This window comes from Lampris incognitus, chromosome 13 (assembly GCF_029633865.1).
Source record: "Lampris incognitus isolate fLamInc1 chromosome 13, fLamInc1.hap2, whole genome shotgun sequence".
Taxonomy (NCBI): domain Eukaryota; kingdom Metazoa; phylum Chordata; class Actinopteri; order Lampriformes; family Lampridae; genus Lampris; species Lampris incognitus.
In genome coordinates this window covers 34,946,575-34,962,890 of record NC_079223.1, presented here as the reverse complement: position 1 = coordinate 34,962,890, position 16,316 = coordinate 34,946,575, and the positions used below count along the sequence as shown (strand labels likewise).

Sequence of the window (16,316 nt, the reverse complement as noted above, 5' to 3'; positions counted from 1 at the left end):
CAATTTTGTTGTCATGGCGTTTATTTCCACACTGGAGCATTATGCTGTGAAAATATCATCTCTGAGCCCCGTATACCCAAAGAAAGACTTGAAATGTTCACAGTTTATCATTGTCGGAGTTTGGTTTTGACAACAGGGAGCAGCACTTTGTAATCTATCACATTAGATGGGCTTCTTCTGGTATCTCCAGACAAGTTGGCCACTGTGATTTGAATGCAGTTTGGGTTTTTTTTATCAGTGAGGCCCCATCTTTACCTGTCACTCCATTTAATGCATTTAGACAACACTCGCAGGGAGTGTGGCCATGTGTGTGTGTGTGTGTGTGTGTGTGTGTTGTGTGTGTGTGTTTTGTGCCTCAGATGGTGTGCTTTGTTAGAATACCAGCCAGACCTTGCCTTTCTCCTTGCTGTTCTCTCTGCTGTGACAGACACAGAAGGAGAAAAACATTGTTCTCAAACATGAGCTCATTATACCACCCAGTTGGCTTACGGAGCACCCTAACCTGTGTATGTGCACATGTGTCTGTGTGCTTGTGTGTGAGCAAAGGAGTGGCAGAGACACAGAGAGAGAGAGACAGAGAGAGAGGGAAGGAGGTAGGAGGTGAGAGACCCCCTTTTTTTATTACATTTCCTCCGCAGTGAAAGAGGAGGCAAGATGGACACTCCATATCTCCCTGCTGCGCCAGAAAACTCATCTAAATGGAAAACACATTGTCTTCATTATTTTGCGAGAGCTGAAAGAACGGGGTTGTCATGGTAACAGCCATCTGAGTGAGCGCAAGCGGGCGGCCGAGGGGCTGGTTTTAGGGCCAGAGGAAGGGAGTGAGCGAGAGAGAAGGAGGTGGAAGGGAGGGAGGGAACAAAAGGGAGGGGAGGGCGTTGGAAAGAGAGGAGAGGGTAGTGAGGTGAAGAGGGTGGAGATGGTAGAAAGACAATAGAGAGATAGAGGGAAGGAAAATAGGAAATTGGAAATTGTAGGTTGAAACGGGGGGGGGGGGGAGAAGCTTTGGAGAGAGGGCAGCGAAGAAAGAGAACGCGAAAGAGGCAGAGCGAGAGAGAGAGAGAGAGAGAGAGAGAAAGAGAGTTAGTTAAGGGTACATAAAAGCGAGCAGGGAGTGCCTTTTCCAGTGGAACCAGACAGTGCAAATGGCCAGTTAGTGGCTCTCAGAGAGCAGTTCAGAGGGACTTATTAATTTCAAGGGGGCAGCAAGATGGTAGATTTAACATCTTAGGAAATCACTATGCACTGCCTCACTCCAACCCCTTGGTGCCCAGTGTGTGTGTGTGTGTGAGATGATGTGTGTGCCCTGAGTGCACACATCCAGTCATGATGTGTGTGCTTTTGCAGATATGCGAGATTGCCTACTGATATACAGTCAAGGGAACCGTGATCTTGGCCTTTTATACTAGTGTGAGAGGGCCTGGCGCTTTGGTAAACACTCTGTTTGGGCAACTGGCCTCCCCCTTACCCTGCAGCCCGGAGCAGCCAAGTCTCCCCACCCCAGAGTCCCCCGTAATCACCACCCTGCCTTCCCCACTCTCTTTATTAGCTGTTCCCTTAGAACATCCCTGGAGCAGCAGCAAGCCCAACTCCATAGCGCCCCTCATCAAATAGTTACCTCCTTATACAGCCCTCACCCAGGCCACATCAAATGAAACTAAGTGCCAAGGCGAAATCTAATCCAGTCCAATCCCTCTCCTTGTCAACTTCATTCTCTTCCCTCTCTGATGCCGGGGCGGCTTTTCATGACGCTCCTGTCAGTTTAGCATCAATTTGAGGATTAGGGCCCTTGCCGTCTTGCCATAGAGAGAGAGAGAGAGGGAGGGAGTGAGAGAGAGATTGAGTGTGAGACCTAGTTGATTGTTTATTTACAAATTGTTTTCTTACTACTGGGTTATATAGCCAGTGGCGCTGATGTAACGTCAGTCCAACATGACACTTTGACAGCTGGTGGGCGATTAAAGAAATTAAAGTAATTGCTCAAGTTTTTTGTGTTGCGCACACTTAGCAGCAGCGCTTCACCCCCTCCTTAATTCAGCTGCCCCGTTAGTTAAGCACCTATTGGTTGTACTCCCCAACAAAAGCAACGATTATCTCGAACGTTCTACGTGGAAATGTAAGGACTTGTTTTGAACGCTTACCCCATTGTTGGTCAAACACCCTCCCCCCCGCCCCCCAAAAAAAGTAAATAAATGAAAACACACAGAAGAGTGTGTGTGCATCAGACAAACAACAAAATCCATTCGCAGTAAATGTAAATATCTGTCAGATCTTTATTCGATCTATCAACACTAAAGTAGTGGGAATTGTGGTTGTTTTCTTCCAGACTCTTCCTTCCAGATGTGCAATCATGGTCAAGGGAGAGAAAGGGCTGTGGCTTGTGACTGACCGGCACTCAGGAAAGCGAGGGCCCGCATTTGGTCGGCTGTTTGGCAGCACTCGCTGGCTGTCTGGCTGGCTGTCTGTCTGGCTGGCTGTCTGTCTGGCTGTCTGTCTGGCTGCGTGGCTGCCTGTAGGTCTCAGTGATTCATGTCACACTGTAATTGGTTTACCTGCTCCCTGTGTGTCTGGGTTCTGAGAGGAGCAAAACAAATTACCCAGGGATGACCTCTCGCCTCCTCTCTCTCCCACTCGCCAACCATTTCCCCTATCTCCCTCCGCATGTCTCACTCTGCCACTCCTACCTGCCTCCCTTTACATGTAATATGTTATATGATCGTTTGTTTCTCTCTCCCTGTCTCTCTCTCACTCTCTCTCTCTGTCTCTCTATTGCTTTGTCACCCCTCGCCTCCGTTCCTCCTTCCTATCTTTGAGTATAACGCGGGGAGGGGAAATTTCTAGGGAGAGCAGAGTACATATCAAATGCTCACACCATACTTATTAGTCTCTGCAGGCTTGAAGGCATGCGTCTGCGAGGAGAGGCGGCTGTGTACGACATGGTCTCGACATGTTAACATGTATGCGTGTGACGATGAGGAGAAGGTATGAGCCGTGTTTGCCAATACTTTTCGATCCCAAAGAAACGTGCAGAGATGCAGGAATGTGCATTTGCTGGCGCACACCCTCGTGCATTGTGGCCCTAATGAAAGCTGCAGTACTCAAGGCGTATTACAATTGCAACAGTGGTCTGCATGCCCACTGTGCCAAATAGCACCTGTGTGAATTGTGCCCTTGGTGAATGAAACCGGTTCGCTGTGTTGTGCCATCAGGCTGTTTCATTTTCACAGCAGGGAGATGCTTTATGCGCTTTGCTGCAAATACCCTTACTCTTGCACACACCCTTGTGAGGATGTGCGCGCACACGTACGCACACAAAGTCGAGAAAAATAGTTATCGATCATAGATTATAAACCCATATGAAGGTGTATACTGTAAGACTGCCCATGTATATATTGCCCCCCCCCTCACCTTCATTCCCCACTTTATTCTTGCTCTATGGCTGTTCAAGTGGAAATCCACTGTAAAAAGTGGAGAAATCGATTATGTTCCTTCCTACGGGGGGGCAGCATGGCGGCTGTACTGGGAAGGGGCCTACCTTTCAACTGGAGGACTTAGAGCTGCAAGCCCCGCTTAAGCAGCTGCTGTGCTGAAGCACAGGAACACCTACCAGCTCCAAGGGCATGGCTCTGTGGCTGGCACCGTGCACTACCTTTATGGAGCGCAGCAAGTTAAAAAAGTGATATACCTACAGGGGCTGTTGTTACACGAGGACCGTGGTAAATTCAGACGAGATGTCATTAGAGACATCTGAGAGACACCAAGAGAACAAAGAACAAGAAGAGTGGCTCATTGAAGGTGAATTCAAGACTGGCTTTATAGAGTCATAAATGTTTATTTTGAGCTTTTTAACTCCAAATAAGCCCTGTCATTGTAGCGTTGATAAAATGTACACGTGCATGTATAAAATCACCTTGGGGCAGAAGGTAGTTTTGTTTTTAAGGTCTGTTTTCCTACTACTCTCCCGAGTCATTGGACTATTTATCTTAAGTCTTTAGTCTGTTTGTGCACTCCCTATAGAAAGTCATTGGGCTCACTCATTTCCATCGATCAGGTTTGTAGAACATAATTAGCGAGGCCATACACCTTGAAAAAAAAACAAAAATCTTATTCAATAATCACAGCTCGACTCATTGCTAACGTTACCTTTTTGAGGGCCTTGCCAATTTAATTGGCATCTATGCAATACGCTTTCCCAGGGAAAAAAGAGGGCTGGAAAATAGAGCTGGCTGGATTGCTTGTATATATATATATATTTCGCATAGATTTCAGTGTGATTGCTAACTGGAAATACTTCTTCGGAATAGGATTTTTTTTGTGGCTAATTAGATTTGTGCTATTAAAAGATCAGAGAAAGAAACAAAAGTTACTCAGCAGGACCTTGTTTTCTTGCAGAAGTAGAAAGGGAAACGATCGGTCTCCCTCTTTCTCTGTACCGCGCTCTCATTAAGTCAGGGTGTCAAAGATGAGGGGCGTACGGCTGCACGGATGTATTTTTTTCTCTCCCTCGTGTGGCGGATACCACTCCATTGCCTTCACGAAAGGATGGGGTTACACTCGCGTTTACTAAATCTGTCTCTCTATCGCTCGCCCTCCCTCTTCCACACATTTAATCGCTCAGTCTCGCTCGTTCTCCTCACACACTCACACCGTCACATGTACACTCACACGCTACTATATGTTGGTGTGTGTGAGACTTGCCCCCGTGGCCGGTGTGTGATTGCGTTTGGGTCAGCAGTTTGTCGGTGCTGAAACCAAATGACACGGAATTTCTCAGTTTACCCATTCAGCAATCATAGACGGGCGGTGTGTGAGCTAACAACACTGCTGGAGTCAGGCCCATAAGGTTAGCTTTACACAAGCCTGTCAGCCTGCACTGTCAATCACTGGCCCTTCTGCCGTCTCCTCTTAGCTTTCCTTCTTGTCCTTCCTTACCTCCTGGTCTTACCTTGGCTCGTCATGCCTCCCCTCTCCTCTCCTCCCCTCTCCTCTCCTCTCCTCTCCATTAGCACACTGCCATTGCCACTTATCATAAGCCACGTCTTTTGCTTAATTTAGTTCATGAAATGTACAGATTTTACACAGCATTTGGGGGGCTGCGAATGCTGCTGTCCATCAATAGTGAGTGGACTTGCTCCGATGACCTGTACCAGAACTGAAGGCTGAGTTAACACTGGTAGGCATGCACACACACACACGCACAGCCGATGGATGAAATGCACAGAAACACAAACATGACGCACGCACACATCTCCTGTACATCACATGAGCGATTATAGAATCTTGCCTTTCGTGACAGTGGGAGCTCGTGTGTGGCAGCAAGGACACACAATCTTTTCCAGGTGGTATTTATAGTCCTCGGCTACTGGAACATTGTATGGAATAAGAAGCTCATTCATTCATCATGTGATGCCGAAGCTATGCTCAGCTCAAGGATGACCTGATTTTTGTGTCTCATGGTTAGATAGATGGCCTCTCCTCACATTGATATACTAGGGCTAGAATAGAAACAAACAAAATGCACATGTGCACACTAATCCACACACACACACACACCCATACCCATAAATGCATATATAAAAAACTAAAATGAGAAAGAGAATGCTTTTTCATTTGCTAAGTAAGTTTTAGCATACCACAAATTATAATAAATATCATCAACAGAGTTATGATATAACGAGGTAATACATGTCTTAGCATTGGACACTAATTTTAAATACATGAAAATCTAAAAAATAGGTTTTTCTTTTCCAGGATTCAATATATACAAAATTAGTGCTGGTGTTATAGAATTTTCCGACTCCCCTGCAGAATCTGACTCCCCTTAGCATGAGGCTGGGCTAGGTTAGGCTGACCCTAAGCGTAACCCATTCACGCCAAGGGGAGTCAGATTCTGCGGGGGAGTCGGAAAATTCTATAACACTGGTATTGGATAATGTTAATTAAGGCCATGTAAAGCGAGAGCATGATAGTGGAAGTGCGTAGCCAATTGTGGGTCACATTAACACAGCAGCCGCGCTCCCCAGGAGTAGCTAACAGAGCCCGAGTCCATCTCACTCAGAAACTTAAGTGGAGAAGCTCAGAAAGCCTCACGCTAGTCTGCCAACTCCCAAGCGAGCATTCGCCATGATACATCAACCAAGATGGGTTGCATCTGTGCTCACTTAGTACATTGTGCTCTTTTTTTCAATCTCACACGTTGAGTGGTGGAATGATGGGCTAGTCCCGGGGGTATCTGGTGGCACATACCTGCAATACCCCGCAACAGAAGCACCATATTTATAGGCGGCAACAGAGCAGCTCATATGTCCCCTCATCACAGCTGTTTGCATTTGCCGTGTTGGGTGTTACATAGCTGCCCGGTGCTGCTGTGGTTGTCACATTAAAACAGAAGGTAAACAAACAAGAAAATGGAGAGTTTAAATTGGTCATGAATTGATAGCCTTTTTTTTTTTTTTTTTCCTCACCCTCCGGAGTTGTTTCACATTTTTTAAATGGAGGGGTTCGGATCGGGTGAAGAGGGTCGTTCCGTAAAGGTTAGCGGGACCGATGTAGGCATAGAGGGCTTAAAGAGTAAAAACAGTGAAAAGGAGAGGGGCAGAGATTAGCGGAGGATGGGATTAGCAGGGAGTCTACCAAATAACACAATGAACAGAATGAATGAAGGCAGTGCGGGAGTGAATGAGAGACGGAGAGCGAGCGGGGAAGGGATATAATGTTGAAACTAGGCTTGGAAAATGAAGAAATTGTAGCTTGAGAGTGGGAAAATAGTGTGTGTGTGTGTGTGTGTGTGTGTGTGTGTGTGTGTGTGTGTGTGTGTGTGTGTGTGTGTGTGTGTGTGTGTGTGTGTGTGTGTGTGCACGCACAAGAGAAAGAGAGAGGCCTGGTGGCTTTTACAGACAAACTGAGTGCAGAAATTGTCGATGGGAAGGGAGGGAGGGAGGGAGAGAGGGAGGGAGAGGCGGAGGGAGAGGCCAGCACAGCTGAGTGGTGTTGATTGGCCTGTTTGAAAACACATGAACTGCAGAGAGAGAGAGAGAGGAGAGAGAGGGAGAGGAGCGAGAGAGAGAGAGATGGAAAGAGAGAGAGAGAGAGATGGAGAGGCTTTGTGCACTGGGAGAGAATGTCGCGCTGTGCCGTGCCACACTGCAGCCCAAACCACATTAGAGCAAATGAATCCATTCCACCTCCTGTTATGGCAGCACCCCGCACGGGGCCCTGGGAAAAGGGGGAGGATGGAGGTCGGGCCGGGGGGGGGGCAAGGAGGTGGAGTGACAGGAGGGCTTAGATATGAGACTCGGAGAGAAGAGGAAAATGATGGAATAGAAAATGGAAGGTGGTGAAGGAGAGACACGTTGGGTGGCTGTAATGATGTCTGAGTGCATAAGAGAAGGGGCCAAAAAAAGGACACTGGCAATGTGAGCAATACAAAGAACAGCTACACCTACACATCTAACAAGCGTGGGGAGGAGGACAGACAATCTCTCCCACCTTGCCTCGAGAGAAGGAGTGATAGGCACTCTCTCTCTCTCTCTCTCTCTCTCTCTCTCTCTCTCTCTCTCTCTCTCTCTCTCTCTCTCTCTCTCTCTCTCTCTCTCTCTCTCTGTCTCTCTCTCTGTCTCTCACTCTCACACACACTCTCTCCGTCTGTCTCCTTTTTCATATTCTCATTTCATAATGAGGATTCACCAGGCTGGTCTTCATATTATTCAGCACTGCCCTCTACACTTAGCAGATAGGGTAGGCAAAGGGGCGCTGCATTAGAGCACCACCCAAGGACTTAGTTTCAGCTCTTAACGCATGAAAATCCCCTAATCCCAAATTTGGTTACGTTATTTTGCTCAACTTCTCAAATATAAAGTCCCTCACACGCGGAGGAAGTTTCATGACCCCGGGCAGGGCGTGTGAAACCCGTCCAGAACCGCAGCAGGTGTCCACAAAAAAAAAATGCAACGATAAATTATCAGACTAGAAACCCGCTTTCCTTTTTTCCCTGGAGTCGCACAATTTCTTCTGCAGCTGCAACAATTTGTAATGCGCTCTTATGCAGTGCAGAGAAATGGCTTGCATCACGGGCTCCTATGTAACCGGCCCCGTGCAACACCCCCCCCCCCCAACACCCCGGTGAGTGATCACATTCACAAAGCAAGCTCCACTTGAGAAAGGTAGTCATTTGTCTCCTGAAATGAGAAATCACTCATGCTCTGAGTCATCATACTCTGTACATATTCACGTGTGTGTGTGTGTGTGTGTGTGTGTGTGTGTGTGTGTGTATAGTACACGTGTGTGCTGCTTCTGATAATGAAGAGATAATTTCATATCTCTCTCTTTCTCTCTCTCTCTCCCCCTCTTCCCTCACTGTCTCACTCTTGCTGTCTCTCCTCTGAATCTGACCCCTCTCGCCCTCTCTCTGCCATACGCCAGTGCTTTTCATATTACCGTGCTTTTGTGTCTGAGCACTTATTTCTTGCCCCACTTCCCCTGGCTTGTTTTGCTGGCAGAAAGAAAGGGAGGGAACAAGTTTGTGAAGTGTATGTGTGTGTATGTGTGTGTGTGTGTGTGTGTGTGTGTGTGTGTGTGTGTGTGTGTGTGTGTGTGTGTGTGTGTGTGTGTGTGGCATACGTGTTGTGTGTGTGTGTGTGTGAGAGGCTTCCTTGGATGTTAGTGTTGTTCGCGCTTTACCCTTCTATGATTCATAGCAGCCTCCTACTGCTGTTTTAAAGGCGGGTTGCGATACGCGCAGCATAATTGGATGTGTAATCCTTTGCTTTGCACCTCTGGTAAGCAGTGCTGAGTGAAACTGATTAAGATGTGTGGTAGACAGTAAAGATGCGGCAGGCCCCTCTTCGGCGGCTCCACGCGCAGTTGAGCAATTACATTCATTTGAGAAGTCTTTGTTTAAGAAAAAACCCCAAATGGCTTTAAAAAAAAAAGGACCCCCCCCCGTCCATTTTACACACACACACACACACACACACACATGCACACTCATGTGATACCCACACCTCACTTATTATTGAAATTGTTTGTCGGTTTGGCTGTAGTCAGTCGTCGCACAGAGGAAAGGGAGAGAGAGACGACTGCATTGTGGTGTTAAAACATTGGGCTCCAGTTAAACCATTGAACTTGACTTCAGATAACCCGGTCAGGTCGGATGACGGATTCGTGTGCTTTATTTTGATAGTAAACAGACGGGGGCTGGGGGATTGGAGTCAGCTGCATTTCCACCAAGGTCTCAGCTATTATGCAAGCTGGGTTTTTTTTTTTTTTTTTTTACCCCTGACAGGGATGGGTGGGTGGGTGGGTGGGGGCATCCATCATCCTCCCTGTCATCCTGGACAGTTCACCGGATAGACAGACGTCACCGACTGGACATGTTGCGCACTCTGGTCCCAACCACCCGCCCGTCCGCCTTTCCACCTCACTTGTTTTCCCCCTTTTCAGAGGCAGAGAAGGGCCTGTCTTTTGAACGACAAACAGAAACACCACCCACCGGGTGGGAGGGAGGGTGGGGGTGCTGGCCCAAATTGAAAGCGCTGGAGAGAGAAGGAAAGAAAGAGAGAGGAGGAGAGGGGCAGTTGAAGTTGTCTCCACCCCCCCCATCCCTTATTCTTAGGTCTTGGCACATGGTGTGAGGGGGCACATGAGGGAGAGGGGTTAATCAATAGCCACCGCATGGTCAGACACCCAATTGCTGGGCCAGAGTTTGTCCAGTTAGCGGTCAGCGGAACTCCCTGGCTGCCGAGGGTTGTTTGTAGCGGTACTTCTCTATGCCGCTGTGCCCCGGGTGCCTTACATGTAAGAGCCAGCCTGGTTACAAGTAGAAGAGAGAGACATCTCTTGGTCACCGAGTGGCACTGCAGCACCGTACAGCCAGCTGACCCCCTGAACTGCAAAGGGCATATTACCTGTGGTCAGAAAGGGTTCGTTTCTGTTGAAAGTGTAAAGTTAGCCCTTTTGTGAGAAGGAACTTTTACGGTCTGTACCCTGCAGCACCACCCTCACGCAGCCCAAAGGACCTTTTTCCTTGACTCACTGTTTCCTGCTATTTGACCACAAGCAGCTTGTTTTGCTCCAGAATCCCCCCCCCCTGCTCATGGGTGTAATGTATCAGCCAATATGCAAGACTTCTTAAGTACCCTCCAGGTAATTCTACTATGGTAATGTTTAAGCTCAGAGGATTAGTAATACATTCTTGCTCTTAAAATGTCCCTTTGAAGTTTTACCTTTCCACTTAATCAAAGGGAGGAATGAAAGCCTTTGTGTTTACAGACTCTTGTGTGCGAGTGTGGATTTCTGTTTGTGTTTGTGTCTGTGATCGTGTATTTGCACACTTGTGCAAATACATGTGTTTAGAGTCTTCCCTCTAAGACCTAAGCCCACCATGGATTATCAATGAAAACTCGCCAGCTGAGTGCTAAATTTCGCCTATACTGCAATGGCTTCTCTCTCCCCTCTTCATTGCCATTATCGCTCTCTCTTCCTCTCAGCAGGCGATCTAGGGGGACCCTTTATCAGTACTGAGCAGCCTCTTAGAGCCCTAGCCCCCAGATCAGGATGATTTTATTTTACCAGTTTTGTAAAGTTGACCAACACAGATGGAGGGATGGGTGGGTGTCCGAGTAGCATAGCGGTCTATTCCGTTGCCTACCAACATGGGGGTCGCCGGTTCGAATCCCGTGTTAGCTCCGGCTTGCTCAGGCATCCCTACAGACACAATTGGGCATGTCTGCGGGTGGGAAGCCGGATGTGGGTATGTGTCTTGGTTGCTGCACTAGCGCCTCCTCTGGTCTTTCAGGGTGCCTGTTCAAGGCATAGGAGGAACTGGGGGGAATAGTGTGATCCTCCCATGTGCTATGTCTCCCCTGGCGGAACTGTTCACTGTCAGGTAAAAAGAAGCGGCTGGCGACTCCACATGTATTGGAGGAGGCAGGTGGTAGTCTACAGCCCTTCCTGGATCGGCAGACGGGGTGGAGCAGCGACCTGGACAGCTTGGAAGAGTGGGGTAATTGGCCGGATACAATTGGGGAGAAAAAAAAAGGGGGAGGTTAAAAAAAAAAGAAGATGGAGGGATGGAGGCCTCGCTAGGCTAACCGCTAACGTATCTATCCATCCATCCTCACCTCCTCACTCGGAGCTTGGTAGGGCTATAGGGTTGGGACTGAAACTAGTGTTTTTGTTGCTGTTTAATATCAAATATGAATGAGAGCGCTGAAGAAGGTAAGAGATGATGCTGAAAGAAAGATGCTGCAAAGCCAAGGCTCATCCTCTGTTAGATATGGGCATGATTAAGTCATCAAAGGCAGTCTGACAACCTTGACTGTTACTTGTGGCTCTTTGAAATGGAGAGAATTAGCGTTCCTCCTCTCAGTTCTTATACCTGAATGGGCAGGTTGTGTAACCAGGGGCAGGTTTTACTGCCCTAAGGCCATAGAGTTTATTTATTTTCCTCTCATTTCAATTTGCTATTGATGGTTTTAGTATCACAGCGGTGATGAATCCTAAATTGTTGTCAGAGCGCTTCAAGCACTAGCCAAGAAATTGCACTCCAGGCATACCTACCATGCCCTTTGAGGAGGTATCACTCGAAACCAACAAACGGGGCTCTTTCAGATGTCATGTCATTGTTGTAAAGCTGTCAAACTGGCAAACTGCTCTTTTGATGACGTACACGTCAAACTTTTCACACTGCTGAAACGTTTTTACTGTAAGTCAACACTGACATTAACAGACGTGTCTCTTCCCTTGTCCCCCAGAGTTAAGAACTTTAATGGCGTCCCGATAGAGGCATCAGGATGAACACATTACCGTCGATGGACCGGCACATCCAGCAGACCAATGACAGGCTGCAGTGCATCAAACAGGTATGTTTGTATGCGCCAAACAAGTGTGTGTGTGTGTGTTTGTGTGTGTGTGTGCATGCCAATATCACAGCCAAACCAACGTTTAAACTTGTCATACCACCTTTCATTTAACATTGGTATGGCCAATATACCAAACTTAAATAGACTTGCCATCCTGTTGGTGGTCATTTGATGCACCCTTCTTTAATTCACTTCACAAGAGCCTCACAAATGCAGCATGACTTTTAGGATAAACATGGGGAACAAAGAAAATGTGTGAATTTCGAAAATATTAGTAACCAAGTGAATTGCTGTGTTGGTTTGGTCATCTGTCATAATTGTATTTTACAAATAATGACAACGAACTGAGGGCGGCACAGTGGCTCAGTGGTTAGGGCTGTTGCCTCACAGCAAGAAGGCCCTGGGTTCGAACCCCAGGGTTGTCCAACCTTGGGGGTTATCCTCTGTGTGGAGTTTGCATGTTCTCCCCGTGTGCGTGGGTTTCCTCCAGGTGCTCAGGTTTCCTCCCACAGTCCAAAGATATGTAGGTCAGGTGAATCGGCCATACTAGGTCTGAATGTGTGTGTGTAAGAGTCGGCCCTGTGATGGACTGGCGGCCTGTCCAGGGTATCTCCCCACCTGCCGCCCAATGACTGCTGGGATAGGCTCCAGCATCCCGCAACCCTAATTAGGATAAGTGTCTTGGATAATGGATGGCTGGACAACAAACTGCAGCTTCTGACGAGGAACCAAGTATCTAGAAAAGATTAGGGTGCAAGACAAAAATAGCAAAACCAGTATGAAGGAGTAAGGTCTGCAAACTAGATTCCTATGAAAAGTTATTTTATTTGACAACGTTTGGATCAGTTAGATCTTCCTCAGGCTGATCTCAGATCTTAGATCTTCCTCAATGAGCCTGCAGCTTGCAATCTGTAAGCACCACCATTAAATTGAACTTCCTGAAAGGGAAACACCTGCTATCTGCTCACCCACCTATGAAGGAAGCACTTATAAGAGTATGAGGAAATATATGGCAAGCGACAGATTGGCAAACTTGCCTTCGCAAATAGTAGCATGAACCAAATCGAAAAAGAAGCATAAAACTTCCAGCTGACATATCCGTGTAAATTTAAATATTCCAAGATATCAAAGGACCAACTGCCTTTCCACTCTTCATCCTCTTCATAGCTGCCCTCACTTCCTCCTTGCTAATCCACTGCACTTCCTGATTCACTATCCCAACATCATCCAACCTTTTCTGTCTCTCATTTTCTTCATTCATCAGCCCCTCAAAGTACTCCTTCAACCTTCTCAGCACACTCTCCTCGCTTGTCAGCACATTTCCATCTCTATCCTTGCTCGCCCTAACTTGATGCACATCCTTCGCAGCTTTGTCCCTCTGTCTAGTCAATCAGTACAAGTCCTTTCTCCTTCTTTAGGGTCTAACCTGACATACAACTCACCATACACCTTTTCCTTTGCCTTTGCCACCTCTCTCTTTGCTTTATGCTGCATCTCCTTGTACTCCTGTCTACATTCTTCATCTCTCTTACTATCCCATTTCTTCTTTGCCAACCTCCTCCACTGCATAATTTGCTGTACTTCCTCATTCCACCACCAAGTCTCCTTGTCTTCCTTCCTCTGTCCTGATGACACACCAAGTACCTTTCTAGCTGTCTCCCTCACTATTTCTGCAGTGGTTGCCCAGCCATATGGCAACTCTTCACTACCATCCAGTGCCTCTGTTAACTCCTCCCTGAACTCCACACAACAGTCTTCCTTCTTCAACTTCCACCATTTGATCTTTGGCTCTGCTTTCACTCGCTTCCTCTTCTTGGTCTCCAAAGTCATCCTACAGACCACCATCTGATGCTGCCTAGCCACGGTTTCCTCTGTCACCACCTTGCAGTCTCCAATCCCTTTTCGATCGCGCCTTCTACATAAGATATAGTCCACCTGTATGCACTTTCCTCCACTCTTGTACATCACCCTGTGAACCCTCTTCTTGAAATACGTATTCACCACAGCCATTTCCATCCTTTTTGCAAAATCCACCACCATCTGTCCTTCCACATTTCTCTCCTTGACACCATACCTACCCATCACTTCCTTATCACCTCTGTTCCCTTCACCAACATGTCCATTGAAGTCCACTCCAATCACCACTCCCTCCTCCTTGGGTACCCTCTCTACCACGTCGTTCAACTCACTCCAGAATTCTTCTTTCTCGTCCATCTCACACCCAACTTGCGGGGCATATGCGCCGATAACATTCAGCAATACACCTTTGATTTCTGGCTTCATACTCATCACTCTGTCTGACACTCTCTTCACCTCCAACACACTCTTGACATACTCTTCCTTCAGAATTACCCCTATCCCATTTCTCCTCCCTTTCACACCATGGTAGAAGAGTTTGAACCCACCTCTGATACCCCTGGCCTTACTCCGCTTCCACCTGGTCTCTTGCACACACGGTATACCTACCTTTCTTCTTTCCATCATACCAGCAAGCTCTCTCCCTTCACCAGTCATAGTGCCAACATTAAAAGTTCCGACTCTCGCATCCACACTCCTACCCTTCCTCCTCTATCGCTGCCTCTGGACATGCCTTCCCCCTCTCCTTCTCCTTTTGGCCAACAGTAGCGTAGTTTCCACTGGCACCCTGCTGGTTGACAGTACTGGTGGTGGTCGTTGGTAACCCGGGCCTCGAGATCCGGTATGGAAATCTTATTTATGATCCACATATTTGATTTGGCAAAGATGTTACGCCGGATGCCCTTCCTGACGCAACCCTCCCCATTTATCCGGGCTTGGGACCGGCACTAAGAATGCACTGGCTTGCGCATCCTGGGTTTTGGTGTCACTCGTATGACATCATAATAATGTTGCTCCAGGGCCTTCTTTGCAACAGACCATTCATGTTGTTGTGCTGTCGTGCCCTTGCGACTCAGGGAAAAAGATGGCTGTGGGATTAGGTTGTGGGTTAGCTATCCGTAAAGGTCAGGGTAAGGTAAAGGTTAGGTTGAGGTTATGTTAGGTTAGCTTGGGTATTAGGTTAGCTTTAGGTTATTAGGTTAGCTTTGAGTTTGGTTAGCTTGGGTATTTTTCAAGTCTTTTTCCCCATATTGCAAAGGCACGACATCACAACAACGGGATTGGTCCGTTGCAATGATGGTCCAGGAGCAGCATTAATTATGATGTCATAAAACAACACCAACATGGCGACATCAGATCGTGCATTGTCAAATACATCATCACAATACTGATAGAACTCTTGTTAAATGTGTTTTTGTTTTATGTATATTGCTCCGCTGTAGTGTGTGTATGTATATGTGTTTTTGGTTGTGTTTTTGGTGTGCATGAGTACAGAGCATCCCTCCTGTGTTTAGACATCCACTGCATGTGTAAGAGCACTTTTAACTCTTAACCTCTTTCACTTTTATGCACAAATGGTTTTGTGACTTGGAGAGAAGAGATGTTATTCCTTAACTGGTCCTCTCCTCTCCTCTCCTCTCCTCTCCTCTCCTCTCCTCTGCTCATCATAGCCGATCACTCCGTCCCCTCCCTTGCCCTTTCCTTTCTTAACCTCTCCTCTCCTCTCTCCCTTTTTCCTCGTTTCTCCTCTCAGCACCTTATATGGGCATCTGTTAGTCTGGCCATTAGCTCCAGTCACACTGATCATGTTGCACAGGGTCAGAGCCAGAGTAACAAAGAGAGAGAGAGAGAGAGAGAGAGAGACTTCAAAGAGTGCTCCATAAAGGGCTAAAAAAAAAAAAAATCTAGAGTGACTAAAAAGATGTTCTCCCATCGGCCAACTTCTTCATTTTCTCATTCAGTCCTGTGTTCCCTGACATCACTTTTCTAACTCTTGAGGTTTGCAGGCCCTTTGTTGTGGTTTGGCTTCAACAATTCCTTAGTTGCCAGCTTACAAGGGGACTCAGACACAGACTGCAGACAGAGGGACAGACAGACAGACAGTCGTACAGACAGAAAGGCAGAGCGACATAGCCCAGGGCTACCGCCTCTGCTTCTGGTTAATAGTCTGGTGGAGCTGGCTGCCTGTCTGTGGGTTTATTTGTTTGCAGTGTACGCATGTGGGTGTGAGCCTTTATTTCTCTCAACAGCCATGCGACGGCATGCATTACAGTGAATAGGTGAATGAAAGGGCTCTCGGGTTAGTTTATGACTCCGCAGTGACATTCGTCTTTCTCCTGTCACCCCCTCGATCCCCCTCGCCGTCCCCCCACCTCATCTCCCGAGTGCCCACATTCATGCCTTCTTTTCAGACAGAGCAGTGGATACTGATCCTCCACTGTTCCCATTTTGCGGTTGCACGCCAAGCTGGTGGAGCTGACATCAGTCCATGAACTGACACCCAGGAAGGGCATCACAACACATCCTTAGTGATTCGCTCGGTCCTTTGGTTGTTGATATAAAACATTGATTGTATGTGTAAGATAGCATTTTAGCCGT

The 16,316-nt window shown here is 47.3% G+C and overlaps 1 protein-coding gene across 1 annotated transcript in view; it reads left to right on the top strand.

Annotated features, from left to right (window-relative positions):
• The window catches only part of zmiz1a (zinc finger, MIZ-type containing 1a), a 77,216-nt gene that overhangs the window by 20,935 nt on the left and 39,965 nt on the right, over nucleotides 1-16,316 (top strand). The window contains exon 2 of the mRNA XM_056291766.1: nucleotides 11,754-11,861. Coding sequence (XP_056147741.1) covers nucleotides 11,793-11,861 — 69 coding nt within the window. The 5' untranslated portion in view covers nucleotides 11,754-11,792. The remainder of the gene's footprint in view (nucleotides 1-11,753; nucleotides 11,862-16,316) is intronic.